The sequence below is a fragment of the Anas platyrhynchos genome, chromosome 10, assembly GCF_047663525.1.
Source record: "Anas platyrhynchos isolate ZD024472 breed Pekin duck chromosome 10, IASCAAS_PekinDuck_T2T, whole genome shotgun sequence".
NCBI lineage: Eukaryota > Metazoa > Chordata > Aves > Anseriformes > Anatidae > Anas > Anas platyrhynchos.
The window spans coordinates 10,993,128-11,012,350 of NC_092596.1; the positions used below are offsets into that span (position 1 = coordinate 10,993,128).

Genomic DNA, 19,223 nt, shown 5'->3' on the forward strand with positions numbered 1-19,223 from the left:
ACACCAAGGTAAAGTTAGGAAAAATGACAGTGAAACTAGAGAGCAGACAAAGGCCTTCAGATTTCAAAAATGTTGTTGACGGTCTCACTCAAATCCCACTTCCTGGTAGCTTTATCCACTGCCTCTTACAAGGTTCCCCAAGGCAGGGATCTTCATTTGGAGACGGTCTAGAATGTACTAGACCCTAAATAAATTGAATACTCATATAAGTACACTAGCACTATTTACAGGTTTTGCTCTGGTTATTTATCTTCCAGCAGGACAAAAATGGCACAGCAGTGAGATTCAGGAGTGTATGTGTATGTGGATTCAGGCAGCTACCCTGAAACCAGCAGAACAAGTGCTCCCATTTATACCAGGATCAGGGAATTTTCTTCAATTTTGTTGGCATTTGTTGCTTAGTTGCAATATCTTAATTGCTTAGAAACACATTTTTAAAACATTAATTTTGCAAAGATCACAGGTAGTTTCTACCAGCTGTTACTACAATGCCCAAAGCAAACAGTTAGGATAATTGTTTGAATAAATGCCAAGTGACTTAAAAATTAAAAATAATAATGAGGAAGACAAATATCATGCCTAAAATGATAGCATGAAACAGGAGAGAAGAACAGGTCCTCTTTTCACAGACTCACAGAATCATCTAGGTTGGAAGAGACCTCCAAGATCACCTAGTCCAACCTCTTTTGATCAACAACAGATAAATACTAAAACTGGAAAAAATATTGACCTTAACTGATTTTGCTTTCTGTCAAAAGAAGAAATCGGGTTATGATTCCTAAAAAAAAAAAGGCTATTTTTGGCTCAACCTTTCATTTCAATTTTTGTTTTGTTTTGTTTTCTTCTTTGTTTTCTTCTAAAAGTTGACCTACATTTAATCTTGACAAGCTGTATCACAATGACATTGTAAAAATATTGTTTTGAAAAATAACAGAAACGACCCATCTAAAATGAAAATACTTATTTTTGCCAAGTCGCAAGAGTCCTGGCAAATTTTACAAAAATGCATGAGTAGCTTTGGTCAACTGCAATTTGCACATCTCTGAATAAAAATATACAAAAGTTTTACCTATCTATCTGTCTCAAGTGCTGTGGTGGCTCCTGGGCAACATGCCTGGCTTGGGAGCTGAGGGGTGCCTTGTGGCTGGATCCAGCCAGCAACGCTTGGTATTGATGGTGCGTGCTCGGATTTGTAAGAGATTAGATGAATGGGCTCTCAGAGTCTGTTCATCTCATTGTCTTGTAAGCAAACATCGTGCACTACACAGGATGTGTGGTAATTTAACCATCCACTATAAATTATACAATCAAGTCAAAAGCATTTCACTATAAAAATGTATTGTGCCCATCTGAAAAATGTGTGTTCTCTCCAGGTACCTGTTGTGGTGGTAGCCGAATACCTTAATAAAGCACAAAGTATTTTATATTTCAGGTCTTAGCCAATGTGACTCATTTGTACAGTTTTAAGTTCAAACAAACTGCTAGTCAACTAAATTATAACTTATTACCACAGGCTACAGACTTTTAATACATTCTGTGGTTGGAACAGGACTGATTTACTGTTTTGGGCCCTGCCAGTAGTTATCATGCATCATTTCCCTAGAAATAAAAATAGCCCTACTGTGGTTATCCTTTGGACTGATAAAAATATATCTAACAAGATGTGTCAGAGGAACAAATTCAGAAAATAAAGGTAAAATATTAAATAGAGTGATTATTTTATGTCTAAAGTACTACATCTTCCAGCTGCCGTGATGACTTTGGAATAAAGCAAAAGGTTCTGCAAAAAGGAAAAAAGATCTAAAGGAGCAATTGAGTTCTGATAAAACCACATGGGGATAGCTGAATTGTCAGAGCTTTGCAAGAGTCAAAATTTACATAAAAATCAGCATTTAGGGATTAGTGCGATATCATCAAAAAGGATTTAATATGTGCGTTTCTTTGCAAACAGTTTAAAAGCGGCAGTTTTATAATCCATTTCCAACACTAACCTTTAACTTGTAAGAGTAAAATAATCCTTCGCAACATTTCTAGAGTTCACATTCTGCTGAGGAAGCGTAGCCCCCCTAAATAAAACTCACTGAAAACCAACAGTAGCCTATGAGGATTGGTTTTCATAGTGCTACGCCAGGTGCCAACTGCACTGTGAGCGTTGCACATCAGTGCAGATGCAACCTTGTGGTCCAACTTGCAGAATCATCAGCAGCTGGGGTTCGCTGAATTTCTGGTGGTGCAATAAACTGATCCAATTGACCGAACTCTGCAACTGTGCAGATGCCTAAGTGGACAGACTAGGAGGATCAGGGAGTAAAGAACATTGTCTCTAATTGCCCGTAAGCAGGCTTTTTCCTGGATTTCTACCGGGGATTTGAGTGCTTTCGCATGCTAGACTTAAAGTATTAAAACATAAATATGAATGGATTTCTTTGAGAAATGAATGTGGGCAGGCAGTTCAGGTCCTGTGTTGTAATGGATTTTTAGAACTAATTGAATTGGTGCTGGCTGATTTAGTAGGTAGACAGAAATAGTCAGAGGAGAAACAACGGGAAGGAAGGTTTAGAAGCAGAGACTAACAGGTAGTGCTGCGTAAATTGCCTGGGACTTTTACTGCAAATGAGATTTATAGCAAGTTTGGCCTTTTTGTTTCTTCAAAAGTGGTTTGATTTTAAGTTCTTTAGCAAATGGCCTTTGATTAATCTATACATATACAAATATATGTGTATTATATATAGATATGCCAACGCAGATATGCATATATGCATAAACATACATGTGTATATATAGATATTCTTATATACTATAATCGTTAATTGGGAGGTTTTTTCAACCTAGGCATGACATGATTTTCTTCTTAATCTTCTTCTTCATCTTTATTTATTTATTTATTTATTTATTTATTATTATTATTTTATTTTTTAAATACAGGACAGCAGATACCTTGCAACAGGAATTGCTGAGCAGGACTACCAAAGGCACACCATCACTTTTATACCTCTGTTGGTTACAAGTGCCTGATCTGACCAGTAAAAAAATGAACAAACTGTCAGACCTAGCCCACTGGCCTCCACTTTTGCCAATGGGAGCAAAAGATCTGTTTATGGTTACTGCTATTACAGCACACATTAACTGACCCTCAGAGTCTGACCTGCTTGCCCTCCCGCTTACTGAGTCAGTAAGAAAATCCTCTGGCTCTGCATGGCTCGCTTAGACCTCAGACCTCAGACCTTCCATGCAGAATAAGGTCTACCCGGGGAGCAAAAAACAAGGTGCCACTCCAGCCGGTAAAACAAAGATATTTTTAAAGTGCAGTCAGTAGAAACAGTCACTCTTATTCCATGTATAATCAAGGATGAAAAGGCCATGAAAAATACCACTGCGCTTTGCAAATGAGAGGTCAATTGAAATGTCAAGATATCAAATGTTAATAGTTCGCAATTCCAATGATGGTTGGGACAGAAAACCATACCAAGTCAAGTCGGATGCCCTTCTGAGGAGAAGATGAGTTTTATGGCAGGAAAAGACAATAAACACCAGAAGTCTTCCTGGTTAACAAACTTGTGGCTGGCCTTGTCAGTGATGGAAAACAAATATATTTTGAAAATATAAAAAGCAGTGGTATTTTAACACAAGCTGTAATCCCAAAACATGTATCTGGAAGTCATTAAGCCTACAGCAAATTTAAACATATGCAGGTGTTTGGGGGAAATGTCAGTGCTTTCTATTGAAGATTTTAAGGCACTATAAAAGAAGAAGGGATAAAGGACACTCAAGGAAGCCAATGTTTTCTTCCATGAAACAAGAAGTCAATTAGAATATTCTCACAGTTCTACAGCAATTCATGGAGTACACGGGCCGCTCTTAAAACATTCATTTTCCATTGTAAATACCTGATTTATCTCTTACAAAACTGTTCCGTTCTGCAGTGCTAGATGAAATCAGGTTTTAGCTAAATCATTTTTTCACCTTCCCACATTTTCCCAAGAATTCCCTCTGGCCATTTTCATAAAAGACTAGATGTGTCCTAAGTCAAAACCATTCCTCATGTAACAGTGCTTTAGAAAGCCTCCACAGGGTAAACTTGGTTAAGTACTGTTACCTCCTTCAGACTCAGGGGTGGGAACAGCATGATAAGGACCAGCAAATAAGTGAGCAAGTATCTAGGATTTTGCATCCAAGATTTTTTTTTCTCTGCTACTGACTTTCAATGTAAATAGGGATAAAACCAGAGGGGGACAACAAGTGCTCCTTGTATGTCGTGAGCAGAGGAGGATAAGTAAGTTAAAGGTAATGGAATCTGCACTTCCGGGGCCACTTTGGTGCCACAAGAAGGTTTTACATTTTTGGAAAAGTAACTCCAGTATTTCCACCAAAAAAATCAGTTCAGCAAGAATGGAGACTTCTTAGCTATATTCCGTGTGCTTCTTTACAGTAAAAGTATGTCAGATGATGTTACCAATACATAAATATGAGTTCCTCTGCAAATGCAGTGCTTTCTTGCAGTACTACAAGCAACATGGAACTGAGACCATGTCTTTTGAAGGAGTCAAATGCTACCTGCATTACCTTGGCCCTCAGGAAGTTCATACCAGTTAGTCTAAACACCTATAAAACAGCTGAACTGTAGTAAAAAAAAAAGTCCCTTGTTTGTTTGTTTATTTCTTTTTCTCCTCCAGAAGTGTTAAGAGTTAGAGGGATTCAGCAGAACAAAAAGGAACAGCAAACTTCCTCCTGAACATGAAACTAACTAAAATTCATTAATAAACTGAGCAATCAAAAGTAAACAGACCATTTCTACAGAAATCTTTGTCAAGCTCCTTAAGTAACGTGTTGAACAATGGCACTATTAGGCCTGGTCCAAGGATTCCATGTAAACCACAGTCTGTACAAGGGAGTTATTTCCGATTTCAATTTGGGGACACAAGAGCTATGTCAGCACAACATATAAACATGGATTTTTTTTTTTATGCTAATGACAACTGCGAATATTTTATATATATTTTTACATATATATATTGTAACAGATGTCAAATGCAGTTAGTTTCAACTCAACTTATTAGTGCATGGCTTTTAGCCAAAAGCAATTCACATTTGCAGAAGTGTACTATCACATATGTCTTAATAACAGAAATGTGTTTTTAAAAATGTATGTGATAAGTCACATATGGTAGAAGGAATCTGTACAGCTTTCAGCCCTTATGACAATGGAAGCTACTAACTTTATTTTGCATAGCTGAAGAACATTAAAATTCAAGCAAAATTCTCTTTGACATTTGAGAGCTACAAAAGCAACAGCACTAAAAGCTAGACAGGCTTGAGGTATACTAAGTGTGGCTGTGATGCTTATATAAATGCGATCCATATCTACAACTGCTATCTTGGAAATAGTATTCTTACTTTTGCCCTGAGAGGTAATATTCTAGCATAAAATCATAATTGCATACAGGTACCTTAAATAGTTACATTTCACTGAAAAATATTAGGCAGATTTATCAGCTGTTCATTATACAGAGTGTAATTAATATGTATAATGGATTCCCTAGGGTACTAATTGAAGCTGCAACCATGAACGTAGTCAGAGAGAAGTTAAACAACCAGTTGGGGGAAATGACAGGGTGAAATATGCACATGTAGGTGGAAAGAGCGAGACTGTCCATCTGGCCTTCTTCCATTCCAAACTGTTACACTCATTCAAGCCCCATAAAAGAATGATTTAACCTAAATCACCCTCTCCCCCACTCTCAAACCTTGCTGGTGAAGTAATTGGGCATCAGTGTCACAAACGTGCTGCTTAATGACTGCAAAGCTCAATATCTCTGTCACACATGGGAAAACTTAATTTATTTGAGCCCTTCCTGAGAATTTGGCCCAAAATATTAAAAAAGAGAATGAATGAAAATGATTATTTTGGAGTTGTTCCCCAAGACTCTCATCACCTTGCAGCTCCTGGATCCTCTGGAAGGTGAAGTGAAATCACAGCTCATTTCATACTCTCTATTAAACAACCACCAGGTAACAATGACTTTAATTCAGCTTGCACTGAATTTGAACTAGCCCTACAGGCAAGAAAGGTCTCTTGTCTTATTAGAAGTTTCATGTGCTATCAGGTCCCTGCTGGATCCTATTTCTAATTTTTATCAGATTAAATGAAACATAAAGAGAGGGTGATTTATGACTATCTTGCATCTTGCCTAATCACTCCAAGGAGTGTTCGTACACATTTTGCGTTCACTTTATAAGATGTAAATGACTATACATGACGGAAACCAAGTGAGAAGTAGAACTGTATTCTTTTGTTATATGTGCTAAAATACAATGATTTGCGACTCCTGTCGGCGCATGTACTTACAAATACAAAACCACTGTAGTCCAAAAGGCAGCATGATCAGCGAACTACTATGAAAACAAGAACATTTCCTCTGTCTGTAACAGGAATATACAGTTACTGAGACTTAGTTAAACTCCAATGATCACCTACTGAAGCTAAAAATACGTGTTTTATTGGTACAGAAGAGCCCATTAAGACTGGAGTATTCATTATTTAAAGAGAATCACTGATGTTGGTAGCTTTAACTGAAAATGGCTTTTCTCAAGAGCCAGGACATCTATATAGCAACTTTCTTAATTCAATGATATATGGTTGAGTCTTGCTGCTAGTGCCCTAAGATTTAAGAACTTCTCATAAAATGCCCTGGAAATTGCTCCCTGGTAGCTTGCTCATCCTTCACAGAGCCCAACTGCAAGGAGCCGAAACATGTATGTGTGTGTGGTGTGAGAGAGATGCACGTACTGAGTGAGAGAGCTCTTAATCAACAGGATGGCAAAACCTTGATACATAGGTGCAAAATATTCCCATGTGTCTAGAAATCATTTGGCACATTCCTAGTTATTTCCCCCCTGTCAGACCTTCTCAAGGATTGCAATTAAAAATCATAATCTTTTTAGCATGTACAAACCTCCCCAAGGCTAGGAGCACTATGTATTGAGTATGATTGTGATATTATTTGGCAGCTATTCATAGACAACACATTAATTTATGGAAACTGGATGAAACTTGGGGAGTGCAATCATTAGGGACACACGAGAAATCAAAAGCTTTCTTCAGCAATACTGACCTTTTTAAAGCTATTATTAGGGGCAACTTGAACTCTGTTTTCTCTTTTATCACCCTTCTCATTGTCCCAGTCTTTTTAGTGACTGTACTCAAAAAGTTCATTAAAGTTACATTTCAAAATGGATATAAAAAGAACTTACTTTACAGGAATGTTTCTCAATTTTGTCTTTTCAGCAGCCTGTAAACAGAAGAGGGGTGGGAGAGATAAAGAATTAAACAACATGCCTCAGCACAGCCAAGCCACAACAAAGCCAACTACTGGATGCTCTTCAGAAGGGCGCACCGGGGCAGCCGGCCACAACCGGGGCAGAGGGAACACGTCTGCAGTAGCTGGACCCTTCCAGAGAGATAGCGTTACAAGTTTTAAATACGCCTGCCCCGGTTTGTGATATCAATGTGGTTTGTTTATTTTTAATGGCTATGAGCATTTAGGAACTGCTCATTACTTCATTTCCCGCTCTGAGGTCTGGCCCCCTTTGTCACTGCCTATCTGTCCCTATCTGGAACAGGAACAACAACAGGAAAAAATAAAGGGAAGAACGGACTCCGCTTCCAAAACAGTTTTTATTCGCCAGCAACAGAAAAGGGCAAGGGATGACCAAATGTTCAGATCAATTTCCTCTTGTGAAACCTTTGAGAAAACACACTCCAAATCATCTAAATGAGTAAATCTTTGGGCCTCTCGGCCTGCACCACCTCAGACATGGAGCCTGGTTCCAGTTTATTGCTGAACCCATTGATCTGTGTACAGTCCATTTATCATTCATGAAAAGAGCCAGTGATCTTCACAGTATATTAGAAGAAACAACTCAGATCATCTGTCAACGGCCCTCTTATTTCTGTTTCCCTCTCCATGGGGATTTCATCTCCTTCGATTCTTCTTGAATTAAAATGTTGCTAAGCAACACAGCTGGGGGCACCGATGGCAGGGCCGCGCCAGTCTATCACACTGGTTAAGCTGCTCGAGATTTTAGTGGAGGTTTTTCTTTTTTTTTTTTTTTTTTTTTTTTTTTTTAATGCTTCTGTAGCATAATTATGTAATCCGAACCAACCTTGTATCCTCTCTGAATTTTTTCAGAATAGGTAAACAGCGCTTTAATGCAGGAGGGACTGAAATAGCACCTTCAGATAAACTGGTGTTTCACATAATTTTATAGAGTTCCTTCTAGCATTCACAGGACCTGGCTATAATAGATTTAAATGTGGAAAGCGGTCAGATGGTTAGTGAGATTATAATACAGAGAGCAGTGAAAGGCAGAATTAAGACACCTGATCCATAAACCTATTACACAAAGGAAAGTTTCAGCGCTTAATTACCTTTGGAGTTATTTTTGTAAAGCCTACCAAAACTGGAGAGAAGGACTTTGGTGAGGAACTTTAACCCCTGTTATGTTTAGTGATGGGAAGAATATGGTTCCCACACAGGAACTGCTAATATTAGTGGTCCTGAAAAATGCACATATAAACCCATAAGGAATTAAATTCTCTATGAAAATTGGCTAACTTTTTAAACCTTTGGGACCTGCACAACTGGGTTCCATATTTTGCCAGAATGAGTTCTCCTTTGGGCTCTATAATGGGACAAGTTTTTCAAAATACCTACTGTTTTGGCCCTTGCCTCCAATCATAGCAAAGACAAACTCTTTGTTTAAATCCATGGAAATCCCTAGTAATAAGTTAAAATCTGGGAGAAAGAATTAAAGCTTGTGAGAGCTGACACAGGGCAACGGCAACACTCTGGGCTGGCTCCCAGTGTGTGAAGAAAAATGCATTTGTTTCATTTGGATTACATTTTCCATCTAAAGAATAAATCAATGAATGCATGATAGGAAACGATTATAGTAATTGTACAGTAGGGTTGCTAAATAAAACACTTAAACTCCAGGAAATCCTGAAGTTAAAATTGCACGAGTAAGTATTACACACCCAAACCTAATTATGATCGCTCAAACAAGCCTATGATAAAATGGAGTCTCTACCTCATTAGCAAAATAATGTGAGTTGTGCCTCCTTCCAATGATACTCTCCTAAATCTCCCCTTTTTTTAGCTGCCACATGCATGCTCAAAGTCAAAAACATGTTATGATGAAATTTAAGTAATAAACTACATGTAACAACATACAAACACCTTATTTAAAATAGATTAAAATACCATTGAAAATTACATTTCAGTTTCTGAAGCCTGCCATTAAATACCAAGTCTCAGTCCCATCCTGCAAGGAACTAGAATTATTTTCAAAGTTTACATACCACCGTCCACCATGGCAGAAGATTTTTTGACTGTACAGTGATATTTCATTTGACACTTATGCACCAAATAGCTGGACTATAATAATTCTGAATTCTGGCATGTGAAACTTGCATCTAAATCTCAGATAAGTTTTTTTTCCCCTCTAAATTATTCAAAAATCACTACACAAAAAATGGATATCAAAATACAGTTAAGGAAAAGAAAACAGAAGAGTGAAGAGTGTCTAGGATCAGAAGTAAATAATGCAGTCAATTCTAATATGAGGTAAAGCAGAAGATATTCCAGAGAGCATGTGTGTGATGGTGTGAGCTAAACTGTTTGCATGAAAGATTAAAGAAGATGAAGATATTTCAGAGAGTGAGAACAGGCAATGTCAAAGTCATGGAATATTAAAAAGCAGAGTCTAAACTGGGCATTTGATTTTGGAATACTTAGCTGTGTTGATGTTTACTCTGAAAGAAACGTGGTCGCTTTAAGAACAAAGAATTACAGATGTGTTTTATTTTCCAGGACTATGAACATTCTAGCACATATCACATCTTAGATTTTTACATGGAGAATTTTCCCCTTTTTTTCCTGAGAGAAGGCACTTTCCTAACTCGTAAGAAATGGCACCTGCTGGGGGGAGAGTGTTCTTCGCTCATACAGAGATTTAGAAATAAATATTGCAAGTTCTCAAGTTAATACGCATACTAGCCTAGTTTAATGTTGGATGATAAAGCAACTGGTCATTTCCTATTACAAATGATTCAGTTTGTCTCTGAGTGGGAAATGACAATGTTAAACACAGCACAGAATGTGGCAGGGATTCTGTCTGAGAAAGAAACGCAGGATCTGGCCTTCTGCTTTTATTTATCTTGTAGGTGTTGCTCATTCATTTTTCAAAGCGCATTTGTTGCGATATCATGAGCATGCCCAGTGGCAGAAGATAAAGAAAGGCAAAATCAAAGTGACATTGAGTAACTCTACACATTAAGCTTTGATGCAGAAACATATTGTTTGAAAATATTTGGTGTGCAGCAGGTCTGTCAATTAGAGCTAATTATTTTTCTCTGATCAGGAAGAATGCAATCTTGTTTTAGGCAGGTTTCTTTGAAATGTACGTCTTTTATATAACTTCATTATAGGAAAATACTTCTCCCAAATTACTTTTTTGCTGGGCTGCTTAGCTATTGACTCAAATTGTCTGTGTTGAGTAGTTCTCTCTGCTTTGATAATTAACTTTTGATCATTACTGAATTTAGCAGCTCTAGTCAGATGTGTTCATAGCCATCCTACTCAACTATTTCAGTGTTCATCGCCTTTAATCTTTGAACAAAATGATCTCATTGAGCCTCCATCAGCCTCGCTACTCAGTTAATAATTCCCATTTCTCATCTTCATGACTGAGTTTGATTTGTTTTAGACTTGATGCGAGCTTTGATTATTAATTTAAGATATTTCAAAGACAAACATGTTTTAAGAGTTATTTTTTTATCTTATATTCCTAGGCCTTTACAAATAAGAAACTGGTTTTAACTCCACAATGATTCCTAAACTTCATGTACTAAAAGTACTATCTAGAAATAGGGCAGGTAGGGCCTCCCTAAATCATGATACATGTGCCCTGAGTGGGAGATGATGCTGCAAAAGATTGGAATGAAATTGGACTGGTATAATGTAAAATTCAATGGTTGTTAGGAGAATTACATCATGGGACCTTTGCTAATTTTGAGCTTGAAAATATGCTTTAAAATAATTTAGGATGATTAGAAAATGGAAGCCAGAATGAACTAGACAATCATTCCACTTTAATTTGCAATTTTCTCCTGATTTTTTTTTTTCCTCCGGTTATGGCCTTTCTGTAATTGTGTCTCTACTCTGTAAGACCTTATTTCAACAGCTGACTCTAGCGGTGAGTAAAAGAAAGAAGTGAGGAATAAATCAAAGGTAGTCAGATACAGAGGGTCATCCATCAGAGCATATTTGCCCAGGGATGTTTTCCTATGACTTTTACAACCGTGAAAGACTTCTACTTCATATGTTGCATTACTCCTGATTTTGACATTAGTTGTTTTAGCTCTAGTTCAGGAGCCATCTGCATTGTGCTTTATTTAATCTGTAGTGTGGATATATCCACAGACTTATTTCATTAAGAGATATTTAACTATTACACAAAAGAACTAGGAAGGAAACAAGCCCTATCTGATTCTAGGTTGTGCACAAGGACCACAGAATGTGAAAAATGATGCTTTTCTTCATGATCATCAGTTACCAGACTGATTTTTGGATAGAAAGAACCAGAAAAAAGTACTCCAGTCAGAACAACTTTCCTACATCACAAAGACCTGAGGAGAATAAATTCAGACAAGGCCAGCTCAAAAATATCAATGTAAAATAACTGGCATCTGCAGTAGGCAAATTAGATTTTCAGACAAGTTTTGAAGGGGAAGTGTCTGCTGTCTGAATAAAATTAACATTTTTCATTGCACAACTGAATATCCAGGATTTTCAGGGGAACATTTGATTTTGAGGAAATGAGGTCTGAAAATAAGTCAGCATTTTTTAAGAATGCCTCCTCACACTCTTGATTCAGAAGCACTGATCAGCCACCTAAGAAGACAACTGCTGAACCTTGAAGTGTCTCTTAGGCTGAGACAGATGGCATTTCAAGCCATCAAATATGTTAGCAGAAGGAGGAAGACCTCCATGCTTTAACTTTTTCTCAGAGCTGCTGCAAATCCACCTTACAGTCATCTCTCAGTTTCTAAGCAGCAGAACCACAGAGAACTTCTCATCATTGCTTTGAGCAATGCAGTAACCTTCATGGTTTTACAGAGAGATGCTCAAGGATGCTTAGGGTGAAATTTTACCAGTCAGAAATTTAATTTCAGTTGGTGCAGTGGAGGCTGGGTAAAATGGACAACAGAGTTTAAGTGATCAAGTCTAAAAAAGTTTGTCTGTGGGTTAGGAGTAACCTTCATCCCTGATGGAAGGGAACTGCTTTTAACTGAACAACACCACAGACATGTTTGGGCCTCTGCCAGCATTCTTCCCAAAATCTCTACGTTTACATTAGGCCAGTGGTGGAAATCAAACTAAAGAAGTGTTTAATGAAAAACATGGACACTTCTCATTCCTGACAGACTAGTCCATTTTTAAAAAAGCTGGTACATTAACACCAGTAAGACTTGACAGAAGAAGCTTGAAACAGTGTCTCCCTTCCCCAGTTATTCTGATATATGCTGGATTCTTTCAAAAAAAAAAATTTTTTTTCTCTTTCAACAGAAGTTGCTAATTGTACTAATTTTGATACCTTTATCCATCCAACTGAGGAGAAATTCTAATATGACATTACAAATTCTAAGAATTCAACTTTTGTTAGACTATATTCTAAGACATTTTCAAGTTCCTTTACAAATGCTAATGAACGCTCAGAATGTCTCTTGAGGTCCAGTACATTTAAATGCTCTGACAATACCAATTTGGTCATTGTAAAGTTCTGTGGCAGTGAACTGAACTCCTGACTAGAGTTAGGCCTGATTTTTTATTAAAATTGTTCTATTTGAAAAACAAATATCCAGCCCTGGAGACAAAGTTGGAAAAACTCTACTGAATAGTCCATTTTTTAAGAAAAAAAAATCTGAATCGAAATTGTGGTTTGAAACAACACATCTTAGCAAACAATTTGTTACAAATTCATTGCAAATGTCCCAGGCTTAGCAGATGATAATCCTACTGTGAAAATATAAAACATTTAACTGGGAATAAAGCTCAGTAATTATTGTCTTCTTATTTAAAGATGACTTCTTCTAGAATGTGTGTTTGGTTCAACCCTCCAGATGGCTAATAAATCAAAAAATCCTTTATTTGTTGGGCTTACTCCATAGCCATGTTTCAACATTCTAATCACACGATAAAAAATTTAGAGGTGGCAAAAGAAACAGAGAAAAGGTCAAGAAACATTTACAAGAGAAGCAAAAAAAAAAAAAAAAAAAAAAAAAAAAAAAAAAAAAAAGTCTTCTTTAAAATTCCCTAAAGAAAGTAGGAGAAAAAGGCTATATTTAAATAATTCCCTGGTACTTCACTGTGCAGCTACAGACAGTCTCCACAATTTGTGTATTCCTCAGCTGTCCAGTTCTAACAAAAGGAGAGTAATTCTTTGTATCTCCATCTGAGACTTACCAGAACAGTGCTGATGTTTTGAGGTCTTATTATGAGGTGTACTTTTAGTGTGCAATGTTTAATTGCTACCTTTGCAGCATTCACATGGGCTACAACTTGCTGCGTCAAAATGGGAAGGAGGATAGGCAGTCGTTGCTGAAGCAGCCCCTCATACCCTTGTTCACTTGCAGTTTATGCCCTCAGATCCTGCTTTGTGGCAAAGGCCTTTATCTCATTCCTCCTGGATCCCAACCCATCCTTAGTCTCTTCCGTACTCTAAATCAGTGAATAGTTTCCTAGACATGTGAAGCAAAAGGGCACAGCCAAATGGTACCAGCAGTGGCACTTCTGGGAAGCTGTGAATTGATGTTGCTATTGTTCATGCCACCCATTTATTTCCTATGCAGGACTAAAGACTTAAACGATTTTAATTTATACTGGACATTAAATCTACACTGAATATTAAATCCATTACAAACAGGCAGCAGATGTAAACACACACAAAATAACTTTGCTGCCCTTGGTCTGGTTTAGTATATTGCTCTGATGACTTAGCCAATCACTGTGTTGCACCCTGAAAATTACACATAAATTGCCGTGAAATTGGTAGTTTTGTAAATCACGCGTGCTCTGAGTGAGAACCCTGCCCAAATCAATTGCACTGTCACACTGTGCTCTGAACCTGTCCCTACAAGTGGGCAGGAGGTCTGTTGTGGGAAGATTCATCCTGCTGGTACAAAATGAAGCACCTCTAACCCCAGCAAACCTTGCAGTGGCAGATGCATTTATCGTAAGAAAAATTAAGGTGTTTCATTCTCATTACTGTTCTCCTTCTGGAATTCCTCCAGGGGAGATCAACTTTCACTTCTTCTCCCCTTATTCTGGCTGACAGAAGCTAATTACTGGATTTATCATGCCCTTTTCATCACCTACTTCTACACTTGTTCTGGCCACCTATGAGTCCCTCTGTTGAGATATTTGCAGCCCCCCAGCCCCTAAGCCAATACTAGCACTACACTCTACCAGCCTGAAAATCTCCCCAAAATTTAGATTTTGAAGTTCACAAACGGTTGCTTGGGCTTTTAAATAAGAGCAATGCTGCAGATGGCCAGCATAAGAAAGCCAGACAATTTCTTTACCAAAATGGTTCTCAAGACATGCGTGATAAAAATCACACTCTCCTTTTGAGGAGAAAAAGAAGATAAATGTTTCCTATGTGGTTGGATTAGTGAGTGCTGAGCACCGAGGTGGCCCACAGATACCACAGTCCTCAGATTTATTTTTACAGGACAGTGTGGCCAAGTCTGGCTTTTCTCTTAACAACAACAGTACTGGTGTCAATCAATTATCTCACCTGCTGCTGCCTCCGCTTGCTGTCAAAACAATACAAGGCTTTTGCATAAGTGTCATGTGTATGCCAAAGGAACTGGGGAAATGTATTTTTCCTACATTCTTATAATAAAGACTTCTCTGTAAAACATGTGTGCACAGGCATGCACACACACATGGAGTACAAGATCCATCCCGAGGACTGAAAGCTGTATCTCCTTCCTCCCTCCCACCCCACGGAGGCTGGCAGATCTCCAAGGTCTGGTCCTTATGGCTGTGCTCATGAACAAATGGCCTTTCCACCTCTATTTAATTAGTGATAGAGGCACCAGGTCTGTGTTTAAAGCTTCTCCTTCAGGTGAATGATGTCTCGTGGCATGCCCGGCAGAGCCTGGCTGCTTCAGGCTGGTGGCATGAAAAACTAAACCTAAGAGAAGCACCTGCTTAAGAGAGCACTGAGGGGATATGAAGTGCCTGCTTATTTGTGGAAATGTGAGGAGAGGACTTCTTGCAGCTGTATTTTTCCATCTGTCCAACTAAGGCATTTCAGCCCTTCGCTAGGGCTGCCTGCCTTCTGGTATTTTATTTTTCTGTGTTATTTTCTCTGCTGGGGTGGAGGGATATTGAGACACTGAGCTGCCAGGGAATACCAGGCAGCCCATGGAAAAGGCATGAGGGATGGGGCTCCTCCAGATTCTGTGCTGGTCCATGCAGCTGGTGCCCCAGAGCCATTATAAGGCCATGGCTGCAACCTGCAGGGGCGAACTTATCCTTGTCGAGCTGTAAAACTGTGCAGTCTACAGCAACCATTTGTCCTAAGGGTTGTATTAATCCCCTTCCTCACTGATGGATGACCTCCACAATAATAACATGTGCAGAAACAATTACACGAGATTCTGTGAATCTGAACAAGTTAAAAGCCTTTGATAACACCATGTATTTCAGTGGTATGCCATGGTTTTTGCTCATAACTGCACCATATTCACCCCAGATCTCACAGCAGTTACTGAAAGCTTTTGCTGATAATGAACAAATGCTATGATAGGAACCTATGTGATTATTGTGTGAATTATTACCTCAGACATGTCAGCCATCAAATCTCTTATTTCCAAAGATTTGTTTAACGGAAGCTAGAGTATTCATTTTGCATAGTTGATGATATATGGCTGTCTCAACTAGTGTTGTGCAGAATAAAATAATTTGAGTATCAATTAAAATGGACTGAGGTAGCAAGAAGAGATATGTCTTCATGAAAGGATTTTTCACGGTTATAGATTGACAAGGTTGGAGAATGACTGCATTATCCTAATAGCTTCTGTTTTCATTAATGTCTCAATGAAAACATTTCTTTACAATTATAAAACATGACTGCAGATCTTAAACACTGAGATGTGGGCTTTTTATCAAAACACACTCTGCTGTGGCTACAACCAATGCTACATCACTCTGGGATTTCAATAGAACCCAATGGCAGATAAACTGTTTACATTAAAGACTCTATCAAAGTTATTTTGCACCTAGTTTCATCCTAATCCATCTGATTTTTCTATAGCTTTGACAAGATGACCTCTCTCACTGTGTGTGCAGTATTGATGTCATTACTGAAGAGCTGTTCTTCAGCCTTTCTGCTGATAACAAAGTAAATGGAAATGTAGAGAAACCTTAGGGAGGTAAACAGCTTGTTCAGGATCCAGATAAAAAATGGGATAAATGACAACAGGAAAGGATATCTATTGTTACAATTTAAAGTGATATAGCGACCTCTTTCAAAGTGTTACATGATGAAAGCATCATGCATCTTTGCATTTCATAGATTTAAAAAAATTTAACTTGAGTAAAAGCTTTGAAAGTTCAGAATGCATTATAAGAATTCAAAGCTTGGGCTATGGCTGATCACCTTTTTGGATGGCGCTACAAAGGCAAACGTTTTGTCGGCAATTACCTAATAGTAACCTAGAAGAAAGTAACGTGTTTGTGTAAAATACAGAAGATAGGCCAAGGCCATGGATTATACGTATGTCTTGTGTTTATATGGTTATCAGAGAAGTGCACATAAGATGGCAATCATTAAGTGAAGAAGGAAAAAAATATAAAAGAAAAACATCTCATTGATTTGTTCTGCCAAAAATACTATATACATGAAATGAAAGTAATGGAGCAGGTCTGTAAGTAGTATCCAAGTTTCTTTGGTTAAAAAACACACAGATTGCTAGCAATGTGCTTTAAATTAAGTATGCATTTCAAAGGTTAACGGGACTATTCCTTAGGCAGAAGAACAAAGAGGAGCTGGTTAAAGAAAATTGGGTACACTACAGCTACTTAAAATATTGTATCCAGGCACAACTCATTTGGATACCTTTGAGCTCGAAGCTAATTTGAGTTATACAGAGGTGCTTTAAAGAACAAAAATATTAACCTGTGTTTTATCCAAGCTCTTTTACCTGCATCAAGCTACTAATTAAAAATCTTCAGTATTCTTTCTAATTTCTGATTTATATTTTTTAACAGAATAATAAAGCCATCTAAAAGTACTTCCTTTCCTTACAGAAGAGCATTAAGAGCATAGCAGAAATGCCTAGTCACCTAATTACACGTCTAAGAACTAAGAACATGTCTGTCATCTGCCTTGACTATCTGTCGTGGCCAATCTAAAAATATTTTGCAACAGGACCTCTGAATGCAATATGGATGTATATGCCAATGTTCTTTTCTGTGCCAATACTACAAGAGTTTAAAACCCAGGCAATGCTTAGATGTAACAATACCTCTCAAATAATACATTAAACAGATGTGTACCTTGTATTATAAATATGTGACATAAAAATCCATTGGGTTGGTCAGTGTGCATATTAAAAACCATTCAAGTAGGTCAAATTGTGGATAACTTGAAACTTTAAAGACAGCAATTTTAATAAAACTGTCAATACAATTTTCTTTGTAAAAACATTTGAGACTGATTATGCTGCTTATATTGAAAAAGAAACGCAAGGTCTGTATCTTCAGATCTTTTATTGAACTGTGAGCACAGCATCAATAACTGCTTCTCAGCTGTAAATGAAAATTGATTCCAGATCTAACCTGTCGTTTTCTGTGTGTCTTTAATCCCAAATCACCCACAATGAAAGACATAAGAATCAGCATTTTGTCTAAGGGACAAAGCATGTGTCATGTGGCCAGCTCCAAAGTGTCTACACTGAAGATGCTGTGGGATGTGTTTACACGTGTTAGATTTAGGTGATAACTGCAGTCTCTCAAAGTGAGGCCCAGAAAATGATGACTGGAGTTTGCAACTGGGGCGGAGTAACTTGCAGCTTGCTTCATGATCTATAGCAATGATCAATATGGTTCAAAGATTTACAGATCTGAAGTCAGAAGGAACCTGCAACGATCATCACATTGGGCCTCCTGTGTGTCACAGCCTGAAGAGCTCCACTCAACAACTTTTACATCAAGCCTACAACTGTCAGAGCATGCAGAAAGGAAGCCTAAAAGGAGAGGGAAACCACAAGGTTTCCTTGCAATTTGCAGCAGTTTGGCACTACTAGTTTGGATTTCCAGTCACCTCTCACTTGCTGGAGCCTCTTAAGCCCTCTGGAATGAAATTACAGAGAGCAGCCTCCTTTCAAGAATCCTTTTCTTGGTGATACACTGCTAGGCCATCATAACGCACACTTAGTCTCTTTCTGGCCAAATCAAGAAGTTGTAACGCTCATATTAAGGAGGGTTCTCCAGATCATGTTTATAGCTCTTAGGAACCACTTCCAGTTATTCAAAATCCTGGTTGAAAAGGTAATGTTAAAAAGTGGACAGTGTGTTCAGTAGCAGCCCTGCTAATAATACATGTATCTACAGACTAAATGCCTTACACTGACTTCAAACTGATAGCTCTCAATTTATCCAGATTTTTTTTTGACATATTGTTTTTTAATTAATAAAAATGAGTAAATGCTAGCTCATGCTTCACGTTGGCTGTAAGCCTATAGCAAAAAAAAAAAAAAAAAAAGAAAGATCGCAATGAGAATCCTTCTTTATAGCAACGTTGCATAAACTGTTAGAAGGGTTTTGAGCCAAGAGTTTTAATCTTTTATTTCCCTGTCAGAGTGCGCACATGTATACAGCTGAGCTACAGTTGTCATTTGCGTGCAAAATCTTTATGTTAACAAAAATATATTTTATAACTTTGGATCCCACAGCTGAACATTCAACATCATGTAACTTGTATATTGTAATCATCTTGATCTGTCCCTCATGAATGAATATTTTACATATTTTTGGGACATAATATTTGCAGTCAAAAACCATTCCAGCTACTTTGTTGATGTTTATGTGCCTGACTGGTGAGCCAGATCAACCTTTATTTCCATATCCAGTCCCCTCTCTTTATTTGAA

The 19,223-nt window shown here is 37.8% G+C and overlaps 1 protein-coding gene across 7 annotated transcripts in view; it reads right to left on the reverse strand.

The window, feature by feature from the left end:
• The window catches only part of AFF2 (ALF transcription elongation factor 2), a 357,089-nt gene that overhangs the window by 63,991 nt on the left and 273,875 nt on the right, over nt 1-19,223 (reverse strand). For all 7 annotated transcript variants that reach the window (XM_021273092.4, XM_013100505.5, XM_027465059.3 and 4 more), the window contains exon 9: nt 7,252-7,289. In XM_021273092.4, coding sequence (XP_021128767.3) covers nt 7,252-7,289 — 38 coding nt within the window. The remainder of the gene's footprint in view (nt 1-7,251; nt 7,290-19,223) is intronic.